We start from the raw sequence: 26,465 nt of genomic DNA, 5'->3' as shown, positions 1-26,465 counted from the left end.
GTCGTTCCCTTTAATTGCTTTCTAGCAGTTGTCACAATGACAGGACTGCAGGGAGAGGAAGAACTGTTCAAACACACACACTGGCACACACAACACATACACAGTGGCACACACAACACACACGTACGTCATGTTACGGTATGACAGAGCTGCCGAGAAAGAGTTCAAACACGCGCACATCCAAGAATGACCAGCACCCATCAATCCACGGTGTCTTTTCCCTGTTTCAGGAGCAACACTAACCACACCCACAGAATGAGCACGCAGCCTCCATTGGTGGAGGGAATGGGAGCAAAATATCCAGTTTAGACTTTTTATCATATTTTATTTAGCAATTTAAATTTTTAGAACACAGAAAAAAAAACCGAGCAAACTCAGATACAGTAAAAGAAAAGAAAGAAAAAACATACATACACTAGTGCCACCAGTTACATACAGCTTGTAAATATATATAAATTATGCTTGTAAATATATATAGATACTGTATATAAATGAGTGAGATCCCACACGAGGGAGAGAGACCGGCCGGGCGAGTCACCCATCACCCCTAACCTCGTCAAGGTAGGCCAGAAACGGGTCCCAAAAATCTCCCAGGTGAGTTGGTCCCTAAGAACCTGAGTCTCTCCATTCGTATAACAGAGATCATGTCTGCCAACCACAACTGAAAAGAGGGTGGAGCGGGGGACTTCCATTTCTGCAGAATGAGTTTCTTGGCAACAATTGTCCCCTGTGACAGAGACTGCTGCACAGCTGTAGGGAAGTTCAGAGAGGACTCCGAGCAGCCGAAGATGGCGAGTTCTGCCTCCGGCTGAAGGGTTATTTTGTAGGCCTTAGAGTACCAATCAAATATTTTGGCCCAAAATCGGGTCAGTAAAGGGCAGGACCAGAAGGCATGAGACAGAGTGCCCTCCGACACCCGACCAGTTTAGACATATTGATCAGGATTAAAATGTTGTCTATTCTTTGTTATTTACTTTTATTCTTTTTCAATATGGGAAACTAAGGACAGAGACATAGGACAAAACGAGCTTGACACGCCTACATTGTCTTTAACACCTTTTAGTCACGTGAGAAGCTGTAAGGGGACATGAAAGAACAGTTTATGTGAAAAGTTTGCAAAGGTGTGAAAAGCTCTGAAGCGCGTACGTACGTGCTGTCAGGAAATAGAGAAGAAAGTGGCCAGTGCTCGCTCTCTCGCTCGCTCTCTCTCTCTCTCTCTCTCTCTCTCTCTCTCTCTCTCTCTCTCTTTCTGTACATCTCTCTCTTTCTTTATTTCTGTATAGCAGAGGTGCCCAAATTCTTTCCTATGAACGGCCAACATTAATCTGGATGGATGGCCGTGGGCCAAAAATAAATGCTGATGTTATGTGAAATTAATGACATTAAATTCTATTATTCTATAGACAATTTTTATTTTAGATTCAAAATCTAAAATAGGTCTTCTAGTTTCATATTGTTAAAGTATCATCAAGCTAGCTTTAAAAAGTGAGCCCGCCACAGCCTCTGAAAGACTTGCCCACAATTTGTTTTCTTTCAGAACCATGGAGGGCCAAAACAAAGTTTGGCCCACGGGCCCCAAATTGGTCAGTCGTGCCGTATAGTTTACATTTTCCTAAAGATGCAATAACACATACAATATGCATTATGAGATTAGAGCAATCACTACACACAATGAGCCAGATTAGTGAAAGCAGTTGTAATTCACGGCTTCCTTGTTGTTGAGAGACAGTGGCTGATGGTTTTGACACTTAAGTTGTTATTGCATTCTTCATCCTGTGTGTGTGTGTGTGTGTGTGTGTGTGTGTGTGTGTGTGTCTGTGTGTGTGTCTGTGTGTTCCTGCATGCGTGCGTGCGTGCGCTGCTTATGATGCATGATCGACGGCCAGACCACGCTCAGAGTTCATACCGAGTGAGCGCAGATGGGTCGTTCCTTGTGTCGCTGGCGAGTGGGATGGAGCTGTCACTCAGCACGGAGCCCCTCCTCCCGGGAGGTGTCGGGGGAGGAGTCAGCCCCACAGCCAGCCGCTGCAACATCAGCCTGCCGGGAGACCACGCCCCCAGCCTGATAGAGTGGAGACAGAGGAAGGAGCAAGCCAAGACCAACTACAGCACTTATGAACGCAGGCTCAGGGTAATTTGCCGAAACACCCAACCCTCATACTCATAATACATCTACACATATAAAAGGGAGCATGTGGGCAATGTTTCTCTGTCTGTTTCACCTTTTGTGCCGGCCACAGCTCTGGCGTTTTACGTGCGATCGGGCTGAAACCGTGATGATGTCATCAGTGATGTCATAGAGCAAGTGAGCCCGCACAGTGGGCGAGCTGTAGGGCGGCCAAGGGAGCCCGCACAGCGAGCTGCAGGGCCAGCACGGCGAGCTGCAGGGCGGGCGAGCCTAGGAATCGAGCGTGCGTCGCACGCGAGTTGCCTAGTACATGAAATTAGCCTTAAGGCCCACACGCACAGGGAGCGTCAGATCCCAGCGTTTGGAAGCCCACCCATTGTTTTAAACAGTGGAACACGCACCAAGAGCGTTCTGACGCGTGTCAAAGTGCCTTGACTAGCAAAACATAGCCTATCCTGTCATGATGAGATTAGAATAAGTTTGGACAGAATTGCATAATTTCCCCCCGCAGCGCTGCCTTTTTTCTCTCCCCCTCTGCACAGCAGACCGACAGACAGGTAGGATGATCCAACAGCCTCTATCCCAAGCTTGCCCAGAATGACGTGCCGAACGAAAGGCTATATTCCCTGCTGCGAAGTCGATCTCTGAGAAGAATACTAGAGGAATAAATGCATTCGAAACATATTGATCCAGAGGAGAGAATTGTAGCCTATTTTGTAGCCTTCCTTTCCTCTGCAGTAGGCAGCAGCACTGTGATCCAAACCACGCGGGAGCTTCTCCCCATGTTTAGAAAGTGATTACGCGATTTATTGAGGCATGTCTAGCAGGGTAACTGTGGCGGATAGTCGGAGACCTGATTCTACGGTTATAATCCGCAGTTCATGTTTAGAAGAGGCTTATGACAGGGGCTCAAAACTACGTTATAACAACTTTTTTTTACTCGGTCAATTGTGCCTGATTACATATACTGTAAATGAGTGGCCTTTTCCCCCAAATAGTGATGGTTCTGTCATTCTGTGGTGTATACATTTCAGATCTGACGCTTGCAGTGCGCTATAGGGGCAGAAATTGATGCGCGTCAAATGACGAGCGTCAAGATTGGCTCCCTGTGCGTGTGGGCCTTCAGTATACGAGCAAACTGACCTGTAAAATAAATCCAATTACATCAGTTCAAAACACAGGTTAGAACTAGGCTGAGCATATGAACCAAGGTAATGAATGAATGAATGAAAGCTTTATTTCGGACTTTCAAAAAGAAATAGTAATATATATATATACACAAGTAGTATCAATGTTACAAAATATATATATTTATAAGTGAAAAAAAAGAAAGAAAAGAAAACGAAAAATAAATAAACAATAATAATCAGAATACGTGACAGCAACGAGGTCCGAAAAGGAGTAGGATGAAGTACACTGTACTTATTTAGTCCTACCCCCAGTCCACAGTTCACATTCTTAATCAATTGACTTCCACTTTTATACTATTTACATTCTCAATAAACCATATATGTTCATACACACATATATACAAATATATATATATATATATATACAAATAATAACAGTCATACAGTCTGACCTACTTTATACACTCTTCCATAAACTGCCACAGAAATGGCAGTGCAGTGTATCCAAATGCGTGCACTTTGACCTTCCATTTGTTTTGAGCCATATGGAGCATCAATCTGTGAAGCAGTGGGAACAGTGCTGCAGCACAAACATGCTAGATGTTTATGGAGCATCAATCTGTGAAGCAGTGGGAACAGTGCTGCAGCAGAAACATGCTAGATGTTTATGGAGCATCAATCTGTGAAGCAGTGGGAACAGTGCTGCAGCAGAAACATGCTAGATGTTTATGGAGCATCAATCTGTGAAGCAGTGGGAACAGTGCTGCAGCAGAAACATGCTAGATGTTTATGGAGCATCAATCTGTGAAGCAGTGGGAACAGTGCTGCAGCAGAAACATGCTAGATGTTTATGGAGCATCAATCTGTGAAGCAGTGGGAACAGTGCTGCAGCAGAAACATGCTAGATGTTTATGGAGCATCAATCTGTGAAGCAGTGGGAACAGTGCTGCAGCATACACATGCTAGATGTTTATGGAGCATCAATCTGTGAAGCAGTGGGAACAGTGCTGCAGCACAAACATGCTAGATGTTTATGGAGCATCAATCTGTGAAGCAGTGGGAACAGTGCTGCAGCACAAACATGCTAGATGTTTATGGAGCATCAATCTGTGAAGCAGTGGGAACAGTGCTGCAGCACAAACATGCTAGATGTTTATGGAGCATCAATCTGTGAAGCAGTGGGAACAGTGCTGCAGCACAAACATGCTAGATGTTTATGGAGCATCAATCTGTGAAGCAGTGGGAACAGTGCTGCAGCACAAACATGCTAGATGTTTATGGAGCATCAATCTGTGAAGCAGTGGGAACAGTGCTGCAGCACAAACATGCTAGATGTTTATGGAGCATCAATCTGTGAAGCAGTGGGAACAGTGCTGCAGCAGAAACATGCTAGATGTTTATGGAGCATCAATCTGTGAAGCAGTGGGAACAGTGCTGCAGCACAAACATGCTAGATGTTTATGGAGCATCAATCTGTGAAGCAGTGGGAACAGTGCTGCAGCACAAACATGCTAGATGTTTATGGAGCATCAATCTGTGAAGCAGTGGGAACAGTGCTGCAGCACAAACATGCTAGATGTTTATGGAGCATCAATCTGTGAAGCAGTGGGAACAGTGCTGCAGCACAAACATGCTAGATGTTTATGGAGCATCAATCTGTGAAGCAGTGGGAACAGTGCTGCAGCACAAACATGCTAGATGTTTATGGAGCATCAATCTGTGAAGCAGTGGGAACAGTGCTGCAGCACAAACATGCTAGATGTTTATGGAGCATCAATCTGTGAAGCAGTGGGAACAGTGCTGCAGCACAAACATGCTAGATGTTTATGGAGCATCAATCTGTGAAGCAGTGGGAACAGTGCTGCAGCACAAACATGCTAGATGTTTATGGAGCATCAATCTGTGAAGCAGTGGGAACAGTGCTGCAGCACAAACATGCTAGATGTTTATGGAGCATCAATCTGTGAAGCAGTGGGAACAGTGCTGCAGCACAAACATGCTAGATGTTTATGGAGCATCAATCTGTGAAGCAGTGGGAACAGTGCTGCAGCACAAACATGCTAGATGTTTATGGAGCATCAATCTGTGAAGCAGTGGGAACAGTGCTGCAGCACAAACATGCTAGATGTTTATGGAGCATCAATCTGTGAAGCAGTGGGAACAGTGCTGCAGCAGAAACATGCTAGATGTTTATGGAGCATCAATCTGTGAAGCAGTGGGAACAGTGCTGCAGCAGAAACATGCTAGATGTTTATGGAGCATCAATCTGTGAAGCAGTGGGAACAGTGCTGCAGCAGAAACATGCTAGATGTTTATGGAGCATCAATCTGTGAAGCAGTGGGAACAGTGCTGCAGCACAAACATGCTAGATGTTTATGGAGCATCAATCTGTGAAGCAGTGGGAACAGTGCTGCAGCAGAAACATGCTAGATGTTTATGGAGCATCAATCTGTGAAGCAGTGGGAACAGTGCTGCAGCAGAAACATGCTAGATGTTTATGGAGCATCAATCTGTGAAGCAGTGGGAACAGTGCTGCAGCAGAAACATGCTAGATGTTTATGGAGCATCAATCTGTGAAGCAGTGGGAACAGTGCTGCAGCAGAAACATGCTAGATGTTTATGGAGCATCAATCTGTGAAGCAGTGGGAACAGTGCTGCAGCAGAAACATGCTAGATGTTTATGGAGCATCAATCTGTGAAGCAGTGGGAACAGTGCTGCAGCAGAAACATGCTAGATGTTTATGGAGCATCAATCTGTGAAGCAGTGGGAACAGTGCTGCAGCACAAACATGCTAGATGTTTATGGAGCATCAATCTGTGAAGCAGTGGGAACAGTGCTGCAGCAGAAACATGCTAGATGTTTATGGAGCATCAATCTGTGAAGCAGTGGGAACAGTGCTGCAGCACAAACATGCTAGATGTTTATGGAGCATCAATCTGTGAAGCAGTGGGAACAGTGCTGCAGCACAAACATGCTAGATGTTTATGGAGCATCAATCTGTGAAGCAGTGGGAACAGTGCTGCAGCAGAAACATGCTAGATGTTTATGGAGCATCAATCTGTGAAGCAGTGGGAACAGTGCTGCAGCACAAACATGCTAGATGTTTTTGCAGTGATGAATGGATGTCATTTGGGGTTAGGTGATAGGCCAAATGACTCAGAACCTTTCAGACGTACTTTCCCTGCATTCATATGTGAACTATCACACTCCTTCCCTCCCTCCTTCCCAGAACCTACGCCACACAAACAGGATATTTGACGAGACAACTCGTTTAACGCATGCGAATTAATTAGAAATCCCCGGCGCTCGGTTCCTCATTTGTTCACAAAGCAATTTAAACCTGAATGAAGAAGACCTGGTTTGCGCTGGATGTCACAAGTCATTCATCTAAAATAATATAATACCATCTGTGGTCTGAGACAGGTTGCTTTATTTCTAGGAAGATTTATGTCTGCAGCCTTATTTATACAGGTAATCAATATGACGATAAAGATCAATAAATAAATAGGAAATGCTTATGTCCTGATGGATTATGGTAGACACTTACTTGTATGGTAAGTTGTTGTACGTACAGTATATTTGTTTTAGTTTTTTTATGTTTTTGTGCATGTTTTACTATGTGGTTTTTATGCTTTCTGCAGGACAAGTCGCCCTCTTTGGACAAATAATAAACTTGAACCTTGAACCTTGAAGCACTAAAGTTTAAAAGTCACCTTTGTTGTCTTTTAGGCTTGGGCGATGTCCAAAATTGTAATACTGTGATATAGTCCCACCCAAACATCGCGATACACGATATTATCGTCCGTTTCTCTCTTTTTTTCTTTTTCTTTTTAAAGATATTGTATTTTAGGTTTCAGGTACATACATTACATATTATGATTAGTAGTATGAATAGTATGAATAAATAAAGGACTGAGAGGTAGTACCAATAATGTACAGTAAGCAGTGAAATGAGGGTCGGCAGCAGGGCAGACTGCAAAAAAATTACGTAAATTTACTTTTTCTTTTATTGCGATATTTGGCAAATATTGCGATATTCGATATTATCGAAAATCGGCATAAGCCTATTTATTGTATTTGACTTTCTTCTCTCCACATCCTCTCTCTAGCTGACATGGCCTTGCTGCGGTTTTTGTTTTGCTTTTCTCTCTTCAGGCGCATAACAGGAACTTGCTATCCATAGACTTTGACCAGAGCACCAGGGTGGGGAAGATCTATGACGACCACCGAAAGTTCACCCTCCACATCCAGTATGACCTGCTGGGCCGTCCTGTGGTCTGGTCCCCCAGCAGCAAGTACACTGAGGTCAACATCAGCTACTCCAGCGGAGGACTGCTGTCAGCCATCCACCGCGGAGAGTGGTCCGAGAGGATGGAGTACGAGAACGACAGGGTGGTGTCGAGAGCCTGGGTCAACGGCAAGATCTGGAGCTACACCTATGTGGACAGGGTAAAGCTACTAGACGCTATAGCTACTTTCACAGATGAACTCCGGATCAGGTGAGGGTTGCTCCCCACTGAGCCTGCCCCGGATGATACGTGAAGTGTACCCTTTCAGACATGAGGCATGTTGCTTTCACACATGAGTAGCACCTCCGCAGAGTTTGTAAAGTAGAGAGGGGGCTAGCGTCTAGACCACTGGCGTAGCCAGACTTGGTACATTGGGTGTGCCACAGAAAGACAGGGTGTGCCAGGGGGCGAACCAAAAAATGTGGGCCTTTTCAAGCCAGATTTAGAAGAATATGAAGATAGGACCATATGACCATAACCATCAATGTTTGCTCCTTTTCGCACTCATTATTATCAGGTAGAAGCAGTCAATTACCGTAAATTCCGGACTATAAGACGCACCGGTGTATAAGCCGCGGGACCAAAATTGACTATTTTTTTCTTCTATAAGCCGCACCGGACTATAAGCCGCGGGTGTTTTGATGTTTAATTACCATATGAAAGGGTTCGTGCACAGAGAGGAATGTCGGGAAAGCGATGGCTGTTTGGGGAAGCTCCCATTTATTAACATTTCAACAAAACAAAACAAAAGTCAGGTCACTAATCCCCAGACAAAATCACACAACAATAGGCTATATGTGCAGCAAACCTGTAACCAGAGAAGTCAAGTCACTAATGCTCGTCTTCCTCTTCTTCCTGCGTACTGAAACCACCAAAGTCCTCATCTTCAGTGTCGGAAACGAACAGGTTCAGGGTGGCTTCGTCAACCACTCTCCTCTCTCCTTCATTGTCACTCAAAACCAACGAACTCCTCTTCATCTATAGCTGTGTTTCCATTACAGTTTTTCGCAAAAGAATTGCGATATTTCTACAACTTCGACAATGTACAATTGCGACTTGTAGGCGTTTCCATTGAAGTTGCGTTTGAGTGATTCCCCGTTGCAGCAGCTGCCACAGTGATTACGCACGGGGATCTGCCCCATATCCCGTCCCCTGCATGCTCAAATCCAACCAATGGTCAATGGAAATCCCAACATGAAGTTACAATGCATATAAACGAGCCTGATTATCAATTCAAAAGAAAATGAGTCGCAAAATGTTGCTGGCTGCGTGAATGCAGTCAGCGCGACAGGCAGAGGAAAAAAGGTAGCCTAATAGCCTACAACTGGTCCGATTTAGAGATGGAGGGGGGAAAAGGCTGATTTGGTTCTATAATTGCACCTGAAACGTGTGCAATGTATTAGCCTACTCACAGTCACTGTATTCACTTCAGACAGCACCACCGCACCAGTGTGTGCTTTTCATCCTCTCATCTCGCCGCTGTGCCAAATGCGCGCACACAGGCAGCCTGCTGTCACCATGGACCGATTTCTGCCATTAAACATTATCTAATTTGCCCGGCTACGCTTTTGCACAACACTCGTCTTTCTGCTAGGTAGCGTTGCTTCAAAGTTTTCCACTTGCTGCGGAGGTTTTGACACGGCTATCGAACCTTACTTACCAAACTTATTTTCCGCTCCTTTTCCAAGGGATAATATGGGTCACATGACGTGCAAATGCGAAAAATGTGTTTCCATTACACTTTTGCGATAAACTGCTATATCGACACGTCTGAAAAACCACCTCATGATCATCTACTGCTCGTTCTCATGCTGTCGAGAACGAGCAAAGCTTTTTTTTGGTGAAAGAATCCTCCAGGGCGCTTCTTGTTAACAGTCCGAGTGAGTGGCAGGTCGAACGTCAAAGGCACTTCATCCATATTTATGATCTGCTCCGGTTCGATGGAATATTCCTTGATCTTCCTTTGTGTGAATTCGCCGAAGTTTGTGATTTTCTCCTGGTAGTCGGGGGAGGGAGTTGATGGGCTTGTGGCCGTTTGCTTACCGTAATTACCATATGTAAGTGGTCACGCACAGAGGGGATTGTCGGGAAAGAGATGGCTGTTTGAGGAAGCTCCCATTTACCGTATTACCGTAACATTTCAACAAAACAACATAACACAACACCACCGTTGTTTATTTTTACAGTGCACACAGTGTCCGCGGTGTGGTGAAAAGAGGGCAAGAGAGGAAATTAAAACAGAAGTGGATTTATAGTTAGAAAGAGTGCTAAAAAAGAGAGATTTTTTTTTTTTTTTTTTTTTTTTTCTGAAAAAATCCATAGATAAGACGCACCGTTATATAAGCCGCAGGGGCCAAAAAACGGGAAAAAAGCCGCGGCTTATAGTCCGGAATTTACGGTAAATTGTATTTTTTGGCAACATGTAAAACCACTTTGGTATCTCAAAAAAGTCTCACCTACTTTTTCAAAAGAGTGTTCTAGTCTGGAAAGAACGCAAGTTTGGTTGGCATGCAGGTTCGTCTACTGCAGAGAGATCTGTAGCGTTAGTGTCCTCTGACTCTGCTGCTGCACAAACCACCGGTGTGTTTTTGGCTGCGTCCCCCACTGTTATTAAAGTCATTGTTTCGGCTGAACCATCTTCATCATCATCTGTCTCTCCACTGTCCACCACCAATACAGGTGCGGGAACGGGTGCACTACAAGCCGCACTTGTTGAGGGGGAGGAGGGCGACGAGTCATTTTTTCCTCGTCAATGCGACGTTTCTTGCCTTTGTCGAAAAAGCTTAAAAGCGAGCTCAGTTTCATGTCTTCTTGATTTGGCGCTGCGGCTGCATTTGTTTACTTTACTAGATAACTTAGCTAGTTTCCCATGATGCTCTGGGGCACAGAGGCATAGCGGACAGTCGGACACTTACGCATGACAGGCTGCGCATGACAGCTGATGTGTTTTGCAGACAAACAAACAAAAGAAAAATATTTTTCCCCCATTTCTTTTGGGTGTGCCAGCTGCCTGTGTGGGTGGCACTGGCACACCCAGGCACACCCGTAGCTACGCCATTGGTCTAGACACTACGGAAACTCGTGCTGAGCGATGGCATGATGGTCTCTGTGGTCGCATCATAAATAGATTTGGTTGGTACTAGTTTCACTCACTGTGACACAGTCACACCTGACACCTCAGTGCTCCCAGTCCCACTACAATCTGAAGCTGTACCAGCTCTTTGTTGGTACTTGCTGAAGCTGACTGTACTGGGTCTTTGTTAGTACTGGATGAGGTGGCTGTGGATCAACTTAATCTGTGCTTGCACTGACTCTGGCTGATGATCCAGCATCTCCTTTACTGACAAACCTAAGTGTAGAACCTGTAAATTATAGAACAACACTATTATTATATTTATCAGTTCCATCTAACCCTGCAGTTCAAACTGTTCTCCCCCAGATTTCCTGTTATACATGTTCAAATATAAAATATTATTTATATGGCTTGGCTGCAATACTTGATGGTCATTATTTAGTGAGCAATGTGCATCCATATTGCCCAGTATGCCCAACATTTTGAATTTAATATTTAATCAATAGCTATTTAGTCAATGTCAATCCATTGCTTTCCATCATGCAGTAGTCCAGACTTTTAACTACCTTGACTGAGTCTGATAGACTCACTAAATGTTGTGTGTTTATATTGTCAATGCATTTTTGGGCCTTGTTATTGTTTCTGTTTTCCTGTTATTGCGTCTTTTTGTGCACCACCACTAAATGTGAATATAGCTATCTATCTGTCTGTCTATCTATTATCTATCTATCTGTTGTCTGTCTGTCTGTCTGTCTGTCTGTCTGTCTAGTGTCTACCCACCCATCTATCCATCCATCCATCAGGCGTGCAATGATCCAGTCTTATTTTTTTCTGCCTGGTCTCCACAAGTTGCTAAATGCTAGTGTCATTTTGCAGCTAGCTAGGTTAGCAAAAGCAAACACTCACAAACAGACTAGAGAGATATACATTAACCTACAAGCTGCGTTAGCGCATCAACTTAACGCTACGTTGCAGAAGTCACAACAACAAACCATTGACAGTGCAACAGTGCATGGTGACTGAGTGAGTGAACACGTTTCGCCTACCTGACCGCTGTTTGTCGCAGTTCACTTTCACGTTTTTTTCTCCTCCTTTTTATTGTCAGAGGGATAAATCCGCTTCATCTTTCATGCAGTCAGTCAGCAAACTTGGCATGTAGTAGCTACTATTTACATTGACGCATGCTAAACTAAACACTTTGGGGGAGGGAGTCTAGGGCACCCGAAAGAGTGTTGCAGGCAAGAGGTAAGAGTTGACACATTTGCTTTTGACAGCGCCGATTTTGGACAATGGGACAACAGCACAGAACCGTGGCAGCCAATCAGAGGTGTCTCCTCCAGGCCAAAATGGCAGGATTGCTGTGCACTGGTGTTGCAATGGATCGATTAGTTGTCACTTCTGATCAATGCAAGTTCCTTTGCTCAATTATTATTTATTATTATTATTTTGCGGGGCCTTTACAGTGTTGGGGGCCTTACACAAGCTGTGTAGTGAGCGTAGGCTATAGGGCAGACCGGCACTGAGTAAGCAACAAAAATGCATGTTCAGTCAGGCGGATTTCCCCAAAGGTGGGCCCACAGTGGGCCCCTTGTGATGGGTGGGCCTGTGGGCCCGCCGCACCCCCTGCCCCGGCATATACGCTCCGCTACTGAGCAGCACTCAACCACATACCTTCCTTCATTCATGCCTAAACCGAAATAAAAATAACAAAATTAAGTGTGTGACGAAGCTGAAAGTTAACAGAAAGTATAATGTCTTTGTCCAAAATTAATTGAATAAAATATTCAGCCTGATATATTTTTAGTGAAATTTTTTGTGTCCAGGACAAAATGAGACGATAAATCAGATTATAGTAGAGAACCATCCAGAAATGAATGTATTATTAATGCTTTGGTATTACACTTCAGATATTAACACTCCAATAGAAAAGTATTTTTGTATAACCTTTTTAATTTTGGACATGACAAATAGCTACTCCAAACACATTGTGTTTGGCCCTTACTAATAACACTGAAACTAAATCAAATAAAACCTAACAAACCATTTCTAAATTAACATAAATCAATCTAATCTTGTCTGAAAAATAATTTAACACATTTTTTAATTGAAAACCAAATTGTTGGTGATAGGATGAAAACCTTGTGACTCCAATTCTAGTGATCTTCATGTTTTTACTTCATTTGAATAAACAGTCCTGTAACACAAGAAAACATTCTAAAAACGCTTGGGTTTATAAAACCCATTGCATAAACTCACAAATGTAGTGATCATCCAGCTAAAATCAAGGTTGTTCTCTCTTTGGAAATACAAATTATGTTTGGAAATACCAACAAGACAGTGAAAATAGAAAATAAAACACACCCAAATGGAAACGCAAACTCCAGCTCAAAGGTATTCCAACTCATTACATGTGTCTGTGTTCTTGCAGTCCATCATGCTGCTCCTGCACAGCCAGCGGCGCTATGTGTTTGAGTACGACCAGACGGACCGCCTGGTGGCCGTGACAATGCCTAGCATGGTGAGACACACCCTGCAGTCGCTACTGTCCATAGGCTACTACAGGAACATCTACATGCCCCCAGACAGCCACGCCCCCTTCCTGCAGGACTACAGCCTCGATGGGCGGCTGCTGAGGACTCAGTACTTGGGGACAGGACGCAGTATTATCTACAGGTATGGAGACAGGACGCAGTATTATCTACAGGTATGGAGACAGGACGCAGTATTATCTACAGGTATGGAGACAGGACGCAGTATTATCTACAGTATGGAGACAGGACGCAGTATTATCTACAGTATGGAGACAGGACGCAGTATTATCTACAGTATGGAGGAATGCGCTTATCATTGAAATATGACCGGAGCAAGTGTTGGTTTTTATTGTTGCAATCAAATCAGGTGACGTCTCAGACACCACTGGTCTGATTATGACCAAACTTGGAGGGATGATGAATTTCAGCCCTGTAGTCGGGTGTTTAGAAGCCTCACGCTGATCGGCCCGATGCCTTTATAATTAAACCATTATAATTAAAGGTCGACATTTCAAAGACTGAAAGGCCTTCCAATACCTTCCTATATACGTCCAACTGACATGAAACCTGCTTTACAATAATTACACTGATTAGAATAATGAGGCCACTATACAATTAAAAGGTCAAAATGTGTTTCATCATACTACTGTATCTCAGACACCAGTGGTCTGCTTTTCACAAAACCTGGAGGCACAATGCATTTTGGGACTGTGTTCTGGTGTTCAAAACATTTACACTTATTGGCCTTGAGATTACACATCGCTACAGATTTTGAAAGGCCATAACTGCTACACCAGCCGATCTGGTTATGATCAAACTTCTGAGAGATGATGCAACTTGTTCCTGATTGATCATTTGTGTTGGACAGCATGTTTACTTGTTGACTTTACTCAAAATGTACTGTAAAATACTGGTAAAATAAAGTGTTAAAGCAATACCATCTATCTATATAAATTTGGCAATGTGGGCAATGTCTGTCTGTTCTCTGTTTAAATTTTTGTGCCGGCCACAGCTATGCCGTGTTACGTGCGATCGGGCTGATACTTTCCGGGGGTGTAAAGAGCACTCGTGCGGGTGACCTGACGGAGCCAGATGTTTTAATTAGGGCAGAATTGCCCTAATTATTGCCCTCATTGCCCTAATTATTGCCCTCAGTGATGATATCATCAATGATGATGTCATCATCGCCTGGAGGTGAGCGACGGTCCAGTCGGAGATGCACACAGGTGAATGAATCAGTGAGGTGATTGAATTGATAGAGCGCAGGTGACTGAATTAGTGAGGTGCAGGTGATTACATGGTGGGTGGGGAGTAGCAGGTGTGGGCTTGTGTTCCTGAACTTCAGTTATCACAATAACTCCATAAAACACCAAAAAGAAGAAGTAGGTAGAATCAGGGAGGAACCAGACAGAGACGATGGCTTCTGCCCCTGGGCTGTGCGGGTGACCTGACGGAGGCAGATTTTTTAATTAGGTGATTGCCCTAATTGTCATCAGTGATGTCATCCAATTCCTATTAACGATGTTGAATGGCAATAAAGTATTGAAGCTTGAAGTGAGCCCGCAACAGCGGGCGAGCTGCAGGGTGGGCGAGGGAGCAAGTGAGCCCTGCACAGCGGTCGAGCTGCAGGGCCAGCTCGGCGAGCTGCAGGGCAGGCGAGGCCGCGCAGCGGGCGAGCCTAGGAATTGAGCGTGCGTAGTTTGTTAAAATAGCGTAGTGATTTTTTAAAATCCTGTTTATGAAGGATGACTGAAAACAACCAATAATTATTCAAATCAGCTGTGATAATGTTCTGTTTTTCAAGGTATACACCAGCAGCGCGGCTCTCGGAGGTGGTGTACGACTCCACTCTAGTGACCTTCACCTACGACGATGCCTCCGGCACTGTCAAGACCATTCACCTCACCCACAACGGCTTCATCAGCTCTATACGATACAGACAGACAGGTATATTTATCCACTCACAGTACATGTTACAGACAGACAGACAGACAGACAGACAGACGTGTCATGTCATGTCATGTCATGTGACATGTCAAAAATGACATTGGACAGAGGCCATCTTAGGTACTTAAGATGGCGTCTGTCTAATGTCATTTTGTCTGAGGAAGGGCAGGGTGCTGCCCGAAACGTTATCACCGGTGTGAATAAAACACTCTAAATTGGAGCCCTGCAGTGTGCAAACTTTCTTTTTCTTTACAGGTATATTAATCCACTCACAGTACATGTTACAGACAGACAGGTATATTTATCCACTCACAGTACATTCACACTAAAGGATCAAAACCCACAAACATAAAATATTTACAATATGCAGTGAGTCATTTTTAAATGCATTATTTAAAAGGGACTACCATAAGCAAAATAAATATAACAAAGCATTTTCACTTTGACAAGAATGCGCAATCATGCAGCTGTTTGAGCCAAGAGCCAGATTTCTTGAGTGGTATCAGGCTCGCTAGTTGGGTTTCGATTTAGCAGTGTTACTTGCTGGAGGACTGACTCACAGTTAGAGGTTTGAATAGAGCCGAGTATGTCAGGGTGGAAGAGAAGGCGGTCTACCACAGAAGTAAATATGAGACCACTCTGCTGCTGCAATCTCTCCCCCACCTCCATAACCAAGATGCATGATCAAAGCCAACTACTGAACAAAGTAAACAACTGAATATGAACAAAAGGTGTGCACGTGTGTGTGTGTGTGTGTGTGTGTGCACGTGTGTGTGTGTGTGTGTGTGTGTGTGTGTGTGTGTAAGAGAGAGAGAGAGATTGCGTGCGTGTGTGTATTTGTATAAGTTATCATTGTTGTGTGCATAAATACTAGTCTAGGTTGCATATGTGCATATCTGTGTGTGCCAGTGAACCAGTGATTCTTACCCGGGGCCACCAATCATAAACCAATTAATCTGACAATAGTTTCACTTCTGATATGGAAAATTAGTTAGAAGCACAATGCACCTCATAAATTGCTCAGCTACTGGGTATTAGCCAGTAATGGTATGACCATCAGGGGGGCCGTTCAGATCTAGCAGCAGATAAAGTGGGATACTGCCATTGTTAACACAGTTCATCAATTCCCTCAAGTTCCCGAGTCTTTCCCGAGTCCTTCAGTGTGCTCTCATCTTTGCCATTGGTTCCCTTCACTTGGCTCTGCGATTGGCTCACCATGGTCAGGTGTCACTAATCTGCTTGGCCCAGCTGTGGGTGTGCGCGTGTGGGTGTGCGCGCGCGCGCGTGTGTTTATCACTTTGCCCTCCCTGTGAATGGACTCTCACCTTCCTTTAACTGATCTCATTTCAGCAGAACAAACGGAGCCTCACAGAGGAGAGATAGTGGTAATTGTCCCTTGAGAGGAGAGAAGCAGGAGTACAGGCACAAAAAGCAGAGACGGGGATAGAGAAGGTGGGCGAGGGAGAGGAACAGGAAAGTAAGGGACGATGACAGCCCGGGAAAGTGACAGCTAGAGAAGCGAGACGAGCAGACTGCCAGGTCCCTCAGGGCTGCAGAAAAGCCTCCGCCGCACTCTCAGTGCCTGTGCCCCGTCTTCCCATTAGCACAGGTTTAGAATCAACATTCCGCAGAAAATAAAAAGAGAAGATGCAACGCTGATCCAGCTCTTTACGGTCTCCAAAGCGAGACACTTAGTCATTTTAACTGCAATCAGAGTCATCTCAAATAGCCAGCATAATGGTGTTTCATTCGCAGTCCTTTTTTTCCCTCCAAATGGAGGATGAGCTGGAGCGGCTAGCAGCAGAGGTGATGAATGGTGTTGTTAAAGTTGATGTTCTGACATTAAGGAGCACATTGGCTATTGTCTTTAGATTTCATTATCTCTCCGTATTAAAGGTCACCACTGGAAATGCCGTAGAGCTGTGAGGATAGTTAAGATTGAATGGATTGCTCTGTGTGTGTCTGTGTTAATGATGTTGAATTAGTCCTTGATTTGAATTAATTAGGTAAGCATGGTGTCGCTGGCATAATGACCAATTGTGAAGTGTGTGTGCGTGTGTGTTTGCTGCTTGCTCGCCTGCGTGTGCATATGTGTGTGGTTTGTGCATGTGTGAATGGGCGTATTTGTATTTGAGCTCATGTGCAGAGTGCTGTTAGTGAAACTTGAATCTCTATGCATTTCCTACACAAATCCACTATGATTCCTCTGATAAAGGTCCTCTGACGAGTCGGCAGATCTTCCGCTTCAGCGAGGAGGGCTTGGTCAATGCCAGGTTTGACTACAGCTACAACAACTTCCGAGTGACCAGCATGCAGGCGGTCATCAACGAGACCCCTCTGCCCATAGACCTGTACCGCTATGTGGACGTGTCGGGACGGGTCGAGCAGTTTGGCAAGTTCAGCGTCATCTTCTACGACCTCAACCAGGTAGGCAGACTACACCTACCTGTGGAAGCACTTTCATTATCATACCACGAGGGCATAACTTGTTATGAGTCTAAGCCTATAATCTCTTCTTCTTTGCTGCTGTGTTCAAACAAGTAAATCTTTCGAGCTGCAGGCTAATGGCCTTTTACTTTACTTACTTTATTTATATAGCACTTCTCACAAAGTGCTTCACAGTGGATAATAAATATGCATAATAGTACACAGCATGAAAACAGCAAGTAAAAAAATACAATTTATAAAAATGGAAACAGACACTCAACAATAAACGCAATATAAACAAACGAAACAAAATTGAAACGAGAAAATATGGAGTTACAGTAATCCAGGCAGGAAGAGATGAGAGCGTGGGCGATTTGCTCTGCAATGGTCTTGGGCAGTGCTGAATTGATTTGGGCAATATTTCTTAGTTTAGAAAACAAGACTGAACTAATTTCAGATTTGGATCAAACACAACACCAAGATTGCTAGCAGATGGTTTCATATTTCCTGCTAACGGAGGTATTGACTAATACTCTTTGAAACTTGGCCTGGGCGATGACCAAGATCTCTGTTTTGTATTTCATCCAACATTTTGATTTCGTATTCAGCTGTAAAAAAGAAAGAAAGAAGTGACGTTCGATCTTTGATAAGGTAACAGTGTAGAGTATCCAGACTTTTGAGCTCGTCAACTTTAAATGCTGCATAAAGCTAGGTGTCATCTTTTAGGTGCATGTATTGCTTAGGTGTGTCTAATCCATCTTGTCTGTGGCTGTCCAGGTGATCACCACCCACCTGATGAAGCACACCAAGGTGTTCAACTCTTACGGCCAAGTGGTGGAGGTGCAATATGAGATCCTCAAGTCCATCGCCTACTGGATGACCATCCAGTACGACTCTGCCGGACGCACCACCACCTGTGACATCAGAGTGGGCGTGGACAGCAACGTGACGCGGTACACCTACGAGTACGACGCGGACAGCCAGCTGCAAAGTGCCTCGGTTAACGAGCGACCCCAGTGGCGTTATAGCTATGACCTCAACGGAAACATCAACCTGCTCAGCCATGGCACCAGCGCTAGGTTAGTAATGTGGCATCATGGGAAGTGTATTTCATCATACTAACGTTCACATATTAAACATAGCCTCATTTCAGCAGTGGCACATGTGAAGGCCTGTATTGATCCTTCTGTCTGGTTGGTTTGCAGACTGACTCCGCTCCGTTACGACCAGAGAGACCGCATCACTCGCCTCGGCGAGCTACAGTACAGCGTGGATGACGACGGCTTCCTCCGCCAACGGGCAAACGACCTCTTTGACTACAACTCCAACGGCCTGCTGACCCGCGTCTTCAACCGCGTGTCGGAGCGCAGCGTGTGGTACCGCTACGACGGGCTGGGCCGTCGCGTGGCCACCAGGACCAGCCAGGGCCAGCAGCTGCAGTTCTTCTACGCCGACCTGTCGCAGCCCACCCGGGTCAGTCACCTGTACAACCACAGCAGCAACCTGATCACGTCCCTGTACTACGACCTGCAGGGACACCTCATCGCCATGGAGCTGAGCAGCGGGGAGGAGTACTATGTAGCCTGTGACAGCGTAGGGACCCCGAGGGCGGTGTTCTCCAGCAGGGGGCGGCTGGTCAAAGAGATCCTCTACACGCCCTATGGAGAGGTCTACCAGGACACCAACCCCGACTTCCAGCTGGTCATCGGTTTCCACGGAGGCTTGTACGACCCTCTCACCCGACTGGTCCATTTGGGCAGGCGGGACTATGACACGCTAGCGGGCCGATGGACCTCGCCCAATCACGAGCTGTGGGAGGAGCTCAGTAAGGAGCCCAGGCCATTCAACTTGTACGCCTTCAAGAATAACTGTCCTGTCGGGAGAGTGGAGGAGGTGACCCAGTTTACTACAGGTGTGCTCGCGCACACACACACACACACACACACACACACACACACACACACACACACGCCTCTTCACTCTCATACATACACTAAAGCCTGCTTTATACTCACCATGCCGTGAAGGGCGCGGGGGTGGAGCGAGGGCCGAACGCCTCAAATGACGTCAATGTGGGCGCTACCTCCGTAGGGCGCCCACCGTGTACCTGAAGATTTTTCTCACAGCGCGACCTCCGCACGGCTTCTCTCCAAACATGGCCGCTTTCGAGTCACTGAGCCCTGAACACTGAGCCACATTTCTTGACCCATGTGGTAGGCTAAACTTTGATTTGCAACTGTTCGTTTTTAGTCATTTCACCAAGTAAATGTGTTGTGTTGAGAGCATGGTTGAGAGAGATTAAAAGCAGCACAGAGTGTAGGCTGTCAGGGCTGAGAACTGAAACGGCTATTCAGTAAAAACAAGTTTGATGATTCATTCATGTGCTGATGTACGGTCGTTTTGAGAGTGAAAGCGCAGCGCACTCAGTACTGCGTATAATAGCGTTTCATTGCGACTTTTCACGGGCTGTTCTCACCATTACCATTGTACAATACATGCTGATCACTTGGCTGATCACTTCCGAGTATAAAAGCATCTGGCCCTGCGCGAGGTCCGCACGTGACTCGCGGAGCTCCACCTCACGGAGCCTTGCTCGAGTATAATGAGCCCTTTACACTCAATGAATCACTGACTGGGGTGTCTGGGTAGCGTAGAGTAGAGGTAAAAGCACTTGCATACCACCGCAGAGACCAGGGTTCAATTCCTGGCAGCAGTACTTCTGGCTTGGTCAGACGTTCCTCCAGACACAATCACACAATTGGCCGTGTCTGCGGCATAGACGTATAGAAAATATGGGTCACCGTCACTTCACCCATTGGTTTTTGGACTCCTGTTTTGAAGCCCACAATATGGGAGTGTGGCCGTCGCCATCTTGGTTCTTGCGCAGCTCGCGCGAGACCAGGGGTTTCTCACAGAGCTGCAGCTCCGCCTGCTATTGGTTCATGCAGGATGAGCAGGATCGGTGATCACTGGACAGGCGACCTGTCAATCACACCCAAAACATTGTCTGTTGTTTTTATTGTCTATTTTAATCTAAATGGGTGAGTTATATAAAAATTCAAATGGAATAAATCAGCTCACACGGGTCTGAAGAAGAGCAGTCACCCTGCTCGAAATGTTACTGCCGGTGCATTAACTTAACTTAACTTAACTTCTAACTTAACTTAACTTAACTTAACTGAAACGTTACTGCCGGTGCATTAAATCAGTTAACTTGGAGCCCGAGCTGTTTTATTCCATTTTCCAGTTAGCTCCTCTAGCTCTGCACCTGCCCGATTTAGCTTGGATGTGCGTGTTTTAAACTTTTTTATATAAAAATTAAGCCCCCGTACAGTTGTTATGAAGGGTGAAATTAGCTATATAGAGCAAAACCATGTTTTAAACCAGGCTGTAAACATGCTTAATCATGCTTAATGTTATAAAGTCTGGTGTTTTAACATTGGGGGAATGGGGAACGACTCCCTATTGGGGCCAGCCTCAAGTGGCCATTCGAGGAACTACAGATTTGATCACTTCCGCATAGGCTTCATCTGTCCAAACCTGAGCTTGCCGCCTGGTCTGTGGGTAGGAAGCCATGAAGTATGAGACCTGGTCGCTGCACTAGTGCCTCCTCTGTTCAGCCGGGGGTGCCTGCTCGGGGGGAGCGGAACTGGGGGGGATAGCGTGATCCTCCCACATGCTACATCCTGTCGGTGAACCTCGTCGCTGACAGGTGAAAAGAAGTAGCTGGCGACTGCACATGTATCGGAGGAAGCATGTGCCCATCTACAACTCTCCCCAGATCGCCAGAGGGGGCAGAGCAACGACTGGGACAGCAGGGGGAATTAGCCAAGAGAATATGGGGAGGGGAAAAAGAAGAAGAAAAAACATAATAAAAGAAATCACTGAGTGACTCATACAAACTGCCACATTAGTACTCTCACACTGACGCAGGCAAGTCTCTCACACTGACGCAGGCAAGTCTCTCACACTGACGCAGGCAGGTCTCTCACACTGACGCAGGCAGGTCTCTCACACTGACGCAGGCAGGTCTCTCACACACTGACGCAGGCAGGTCTCTCACACTGACGCAGGCAGGTCTCTCACACTGACGCAGGCAGGTCTCTCACACTGACGCAGGCAGGTCTCTCACACCGACGCAGGCAGGTCTCTCACACTGACGCAGGCAGGTCTCTCACACTGACGCAGGCAGGTCTCACACTGACGCAGGCAGGTCTCTCACACTGACGCAGGCAGGTCTCTCACACACCGACGCAGGCAGGTCTCTCACACTGACGCAGGCAGGTCTCTCACACTGACGCAGGCAAGTCTCTCACACTGACGCAGGCAGGTCTCTCACACTGACGCAGGCAAGTCTCTCACACTGACGCAGGCAGGTCTCTCACACTGACGCAGGCAAGTCTCTCACACTGACGCAGGCAAGTCTCTCACACTGACGCAGGCAAGTCTCTCACACTGACGCAGGCAGGTCTCTCACACTGACGCAGGCAGGTCTCTCACACTGACGCAGGCAGGTCTCTCACACTGACGCAGGCAAGTCTCTCACACTGACGCAGGCAGGTCTCTCACACTGACGCAGGCAGGTCTCTCACACTGACGCAGGCAAGTCTCTCACACTGACGCAGGCAGGTCTCTCACACTGACGCAGGCAGGTCTCTCACACTGACGCAGGCAGGTCTCTCAGACTGACGCAGGCAGGTCTCTCACACTGACGCAGGCAGGTCTCTCAGACTGACGCAGGCAGGTCTCTCACACTGACGCAGGCAGGTCTCTCACACTGACGCAGGCAGGTCTCTCACACTGACGCAGGCAGGTCTCTCACACTGACGCAGGCAGGTCTCTCACACTGACGCAGGCAGGTCTCACACTGACGCAGGCAGGTCTCTCACACTGACGCAGGCAGGTCTCTCACACTGACGCAGGCAAGTCTCTCACACTGACGCAGGCAGGTCTCTCACACTGACGCAGGCAAGTCTCTCACACTGACGCAGGCAGGTCTCTCACACTGACGCAGGCAGGTCTCTCACACTGACGCAGGCAAGTCTCTCACACTGACGCAGGCAGGTCTCTCACACTGACGCAGGCAGGTCTCTCACACTGACGCAGGCAGGTCTCTCAGACTGACGCAGGCAGGTCTCTCACACTGACGCAGGCAGGTCTCTCAGACTGACGCAGGCAGGTCTCTCACACTGACGCAGGCAGGTCTCTCACACTGACACAGGCAGGTCTCTCAGACTGACGCAGGCAGGTCTCTCACACTGACGCAGGCAGGTCTCTCACACTGACACAGGCAGGTCTCTCACACTGACGCAGGCAGGTCTCTCACACTGACGCAGGCAGGTCTCTCACACTGACGCAGGCAGGTCTCTCAGACTGACGCAGGCAGGTCTCTCACACTGACGCAGGCAGGTCTCTCACACTGACGCAGGCAGGTCTCTCACACTGACGCAGGCAGGTCTCTCACACTGACGCAGGCAGGTCTCTCACACTGACGCAGGCAGGTCTCTCACACTGACGCAGGCAGGTCTCACACTGACGCAGGCAGGTCTCTCACACTGACGCAGGCAGGTCTCACACTGACGCAGGCAGGTCTCTCACACTGACGCAGGCAGGTCTCTCACACTGATGCAGGCAGGTCTCTCACACTGACGCAGGCAGGTCTCTCACACTGACGCAGGCAGGTCTCTCACACTGACGCAGGCAGGTCTCTCACACTGATGCAGGCAGGTCTCACACTGACGCAGGCAGGTCTCTCACACTGATGCAGGCAGGTCTCACACTGACGCAGGCAGGTCTCTCACACTGACGCAGGCAGGTCTCTCACACTGATGCAGGCAGGTCTCTCACACTGACACAGGCAGGTCTCTCACTGACTGATGCAGGCAGGTCTCTCACACTGACGCAGGCAGGTCTCTCACACTGACGCAGGCAGGTCTCTCACACTGACACAGGCAGGTCTCTCACTGACTGATGCAGGCAGGTCTCTCACACTGACGCAGGCAGGTCTCTCACACTGACACAGGCAGGTCTCACACTGACGCAGGCAGGTCTCTCACACTGACGCAGGCAGGTCTCTCACTGACTGATGCAGGCAGGTCTCTCACACACTGACGCAGGCAGGTCTCTCACACTGACGCAGGCAGGTCTCTCACTGACTGACACAGGCAGGTCTCACACACTGACGCAGGCAGGTCTCTCACACTGACGCAGGCAGGTCCTCTCACACTGACGCAGGCAGGTCTCTCACACTGACGCAGGCAGGTCCTCTCACACTGACACAGGCAGGTCTCTCACACTGACGCAGGCAGGTCCTCTCACACTGACGCAGGCAGGTCCTCTCACTGACTGACACAGGCAGGTCTCTCTCACTGACGCAGGCAGGTCTCTCACACTGACGCAGGCAGGTCCTCTCACTGACTGACACAGGCAGGTCTCACACACTGACGCAGGCAGGTCTCTCACTGACTGACACAGGCAGGTCTCACACACTGACGCAGGCAGGTCTCTCACACTGACGCAGGCAGGTCCTCTCACACTGACGCAGGCAGGTCTCTCACACTGACGCAGGCAGGTCTCTCTCACTGACGCAGGCAGGTCTCTCACTCTCAGGCACTCACTCCCACACACATACGCCTACATGGAAAAAACATCTGGCATACAGAACAAGGCCACACAGTTAACCACAGGTGAGCCTCTGTTTGGCAGAGAGAGAGGGCGCCAGAGACAGACAGAACATGCTGGCAACACAAAGGAAGTCAGCCATGTCTCTGATCATCTCGTTTTTTAATACAGTCTGTTATGTTTGGTTCCCGCTCGTCTGTCAGGAACACACTGTTTCCCCAAGAGCCAAATAGAAACTGAGGCGAGGGAGCGAGAGAGAGAAAGAGAGACACGGAATCGAATTATAGTAGGATGAATAGAGGATGTTGGTTGGGGTGTTTCTCCCTCTGTTTAATGGAACATTCATTTGAGACCGTCACGTTTTCCTGCAGGCACATTGTTTATTACAAAAGGAATCTGTTCTGGGCAGCTCCAGCCAAGCCATCTCTGCCATGCATTATTCACTGAAATTGTGTGATTTACCGTAGAAAAATTCCCTAGAGTTGTTTCCTTGGCCTTATAACCTTTTGCTCGCTTCGGAGTATAGCGCATTGTTAACTCCACATTATACTGTATGCACAACATGTTACGTTTCTTCTCTCTTTCTTAACTTTCCATCCTTCTGTGTGTGTGTGTGTGTGTGTGTGTGTGTGTGTGTGTGTGTGTGTGTGTGTGTGTGTGTTTGTGTGTGTGTGTGTGTGCGTGCGTGCGTGTGTCCCTGCTTGCCTGTGTACCTGTGGACCTGCGTGGGTGGTGTGTGTCCAGACATCGGTAGCTGGCTGCAGCTGTTTGGCTTCCAGCTTCACAACGTTGTCCCAGGCTTCCCGAAGCCTGAGGTGCGCAGCATGGAGCAGGCTTACGAACTCATGAAGACCCAGACCAAGACCCAGGACTGGGACTCCAGCAAGGTGGGCTGTCTGTCAGCACCCAGTACACTACTACAATACACACACACAGTCATTCTTCTCACCCACTCACAGATGAGCCTTTGACTTCACATGATCGAGCTTCATAATGAGCATTGCTCACTACCTTCTCAATGATAAGAATCTAACAGAATTCGGTGTGAATTGTCTTCTTTCTTTTCTTTGGTCTCATGTTCTCCCTCAGGTGGTCTTGGGGATCCAGTGTGAGCTGCAGAGACAGCTGAGGAGTTTCATCTCTCTGGAGAGGCTGCCTCTGGTCTCGGAGCCTGTGGGCTCCACGCGCCACCGGCCGTCTCGCCCTCCTCCCTTCGGCTCCCGACCCTCCCTCCTCGGCCCCAGCATCCGATTCGCCGTCTCCCACGGACGCGTCAGCGCCGAGGTCATCGGCGTGGCCAGCGAGGACAGCCGGCGCGTGGCGGCCATTTTGAACGGCGCCGTCCACCTGAGCGGGCTGAGCTTCACCGTGCACGGCTGCGACACGCACCACTTCCTCCAGTCGCGGCCGATCGAGGAAGACCTGGCGCTGGGCCTGGGCGTCGGGGGGCGCGTCCTGGAGAGCGGCGTCAACGTGAGCGTGTCCCAGATGAGTGCCACGGTGAACGGCAGGACTCGACGATTCGCCGACATCACCCTCCAACAGGGGGCGCTGTGTCTGTGCGTGCGCTACGGCGGCAGCGAGGAGGAGGAGAGGGCGCGGGTGCGAGAGGAGGCGCGGAGGAGAGCGGTGGAGGGGGCCTGGGAGAAGGAGAGGAAGCGGGTGGAGGAAGGGGACGGAGGGAGCAGGGTGTGGAGCGAGGCGGAGAAACAGCAGCTGCTGTCCGGGAGGCGGGTGACGGGCTACGACGGCTACTACTCCCTGCCCATAGAGCAGCAGCCAGAGCTGTCCGACTGCCCCTCCAACATCCACTTCATGACACTGAGCGAGGTGGGGGGCAGGTAACAGAGACACACATGCAGCCCCCCACCCCCACCAAAGACTGCCTGTTTCTACTCTACTCTGATTTGTTCTACTGTTTCTATACTGTATGAAAAAAGAAGACGACGACAAAGAAGAACAAGAAGAGAGATTGGGGGGGAAAGATATTTCCAAATGCCTTTAATCGTGACAAAATGATGGTATTTTATTATTATCGTCCAGTTTCTCCAATTTCTAACAGTGGCACAAGCAGTGTGGTTTGGCTGTGGCTTTGCTTTTTGTATCCAGACTTGCCTGGGACTAACTGACCGACCGACCGACCGACCGACTGACTGACTGTCATTACTCTCTCGACACTGTTCATCATATTGGACCTTTCTGTTCAACTTCAGTGAACTGTTAGAAATGAAGACAGTAGGATTGCCAGTGAATAATCCCTGTCCTGATGTGAGCTCAGATCAAGAGCTTTCTGGTTGCCATTTGAGTTCATACGTGGT

At 47.5% G+C, this 26,465-nt stretch overlaps 1 protein-coding gene across 1 annotated transcript in view; it reads left to right on the top strand.

The window, feature by feature from the left end:
- tenm1 (teneurin transmembrane protein 1) overlaps positions 1 to 25,992 on the top strand; it is a gene marked incomplete at both ends in the record, with an annotated part of 168,880 nt that extends 142,888 nt beyond the window's left edge. The window contains 9 exons of the mRNA XM_083651861.1: positions 1,887 to 2,131; positions 7,415 to 7,708; positions 13,050 to 13,294; positions 14,957 to 15,099; positions 17,315 to 17,526; positions 18,304 to 18,605; positions 18,732 to 19,438; positions 24,892 to 25,034; positions 25,237 to 25,992. Of these exons, the coding sequence (XP_083507987.1) occupies positions 1,887 to 2,131; positions 7,415 to 7,708; positions 13,050 to 13,294; positions 14,957 to 15,099; positions 17,315 to 17,526; positions 18,304 to 18,605; positions 18,732 to 19,438; positions 24,892 to 25,034; positions 25,237 to 25,992 (3,047 nt within the window). The remainder of the gene's footprint in view (positions 1 to 1,886; positions 2,132 to 7,414; positions 7,709 to 13,049; positions 13,295 to 14,956; positions 15,100 to 17,314; positions 17,527 to 18,303; positions 18,606 to 18,731; positions 19,439 to 24,891; positions 25,035 to 25,236) is intronic.
- Positions 25,993 to 26,465: the final 473 nt, after the last annotated feature.

The sequence above is a fragment of the Poromitra crassiceps genome, assembly GCF_964638095.1.
Source record: "Poromitra crassiceps genome assembly, chromosome: 15".
NCBI lineage: Eukaryota > Metazoa > Chordata > Actinopteri > Beryciformes > Melamphaidae > Poromitra > Poromitra crassiceps.
Note: the sequence above shows the minus strand (reverse complement) of the source record. Positions and strands in the feature narration are given on the sequence as shown.